The sequence below is a fragment of the Perkinsus marinus genome, assembly GCF_000006405.1.
Source record: "Perkinsus marinus ATCC 50983 genomic scaffold scf_1104296928682, whole genome shotgun sequence".
NCBI classification, from domain to species: domain Eukaryota; phylum Perkinsozoa; order Perkinsida; family Perkinsidae; genus Perkinsus; species Perkinsus marinus.
The window spans coordinates 1-936 of record NW_003216716.1 but is presented as its reverse complement, the minus strand read 5'-3'; the positions used below and the strand labels follow the sequence as shown (position 1 = coordinate 936).

The window sequence follows — 936 nt, the reverse complement described above, 5'->3', positions numbered from 1 at the left end:
TGGCTTCATCATACTTGAGGGTAGTCTTACTTCACGGATCGAATTCTTGGCGTTGGTTGGTTGTAGTACCAGCTGTACTATGATATAGTATCATGTATAGACCCAGTAAAATATGTAGTATTATCAGAACTTGTCATGGTTTATACCTCATGTTCTTTAACAAGCATGATAGCAAATCGGATGGTGGTGGTATTTTAACATCATACAGTGTAGATAATATCACCATCATATATATGTTAATTTACACTGCAAACTCTGGGTTGTATAAAGATCAAAAAGGATTATTATTACGTCATACATAATACATGACGTCATCATACATATTAACAAGAGGGATTACTGATCCTCAGATTTGTATTGTGGAGGGTCCAAACGAGGTCCAACAAGTGCATAACGTTTCCTTAATGGTTTCGCCAACTTTACCTTTAATCTGATAATGACTGTGATTATCAAATTAATAAATGATGATAATTACCTTTCAGAGAAGTAGTCAATAAGATCCTCACTAGTTAGATATTGTTCAGAGGATACCTATTGTTGTTATAAATACTCATTATAGTCATAATACTACTACTACCTTTGATGTACCAGCTACACATATCGCCAAGTCTTTACTCATATATCCAGCTTCCACAGATTCAATACATGCCTCTTCTAGAGCCTTAAGGATGGGTACCATAATAATACATCCTATTACTACTACTACTACTACTACTACTACTACTACTACTACCTGAGCAAAGTGCTTTAATCTAGAATTATCATCGAGTATAGCCCGTTGGTTGAGAGCCCTTGACCAAGCGAATATTGATGCTATTGGATTAGTTGATGTCTTCTCACTCTCTGAAGTTAAGAATTTATTATTACTATAGATAGATCTATTACTACTACTCACTTGGTATGCTCTAAATGCCTGTTACAGTACCATGAGCTGCT

The 936-nt window shown here is 35.1% G+C and overlaps 1 protein-coding gene across 1 annotated transcript; it reads right to left on the bottom strand.

Moving 5' to 3' along the window:
- Positions 1-336: 336 nt before the first annotated feature.
- On the bottom strand, positions 337-843 carry Pmar_PMAR011409 (nadp-specific isocitrate dehydrogenase, putative; the record flags this gene model as incomplete). The annotated part of the gene is made up of 4 exons (XM_002788160.1): positions 337-430; positions 476-531; positions 578-661; positions 734-843. Coding segments are annotated over 4 exons (344 nt in total), but the record flags the coding sequence as incomplete, so codon positions are not given.
- Between the last annotated feature and the right edge of the window lie 93 nt (positions 844-936).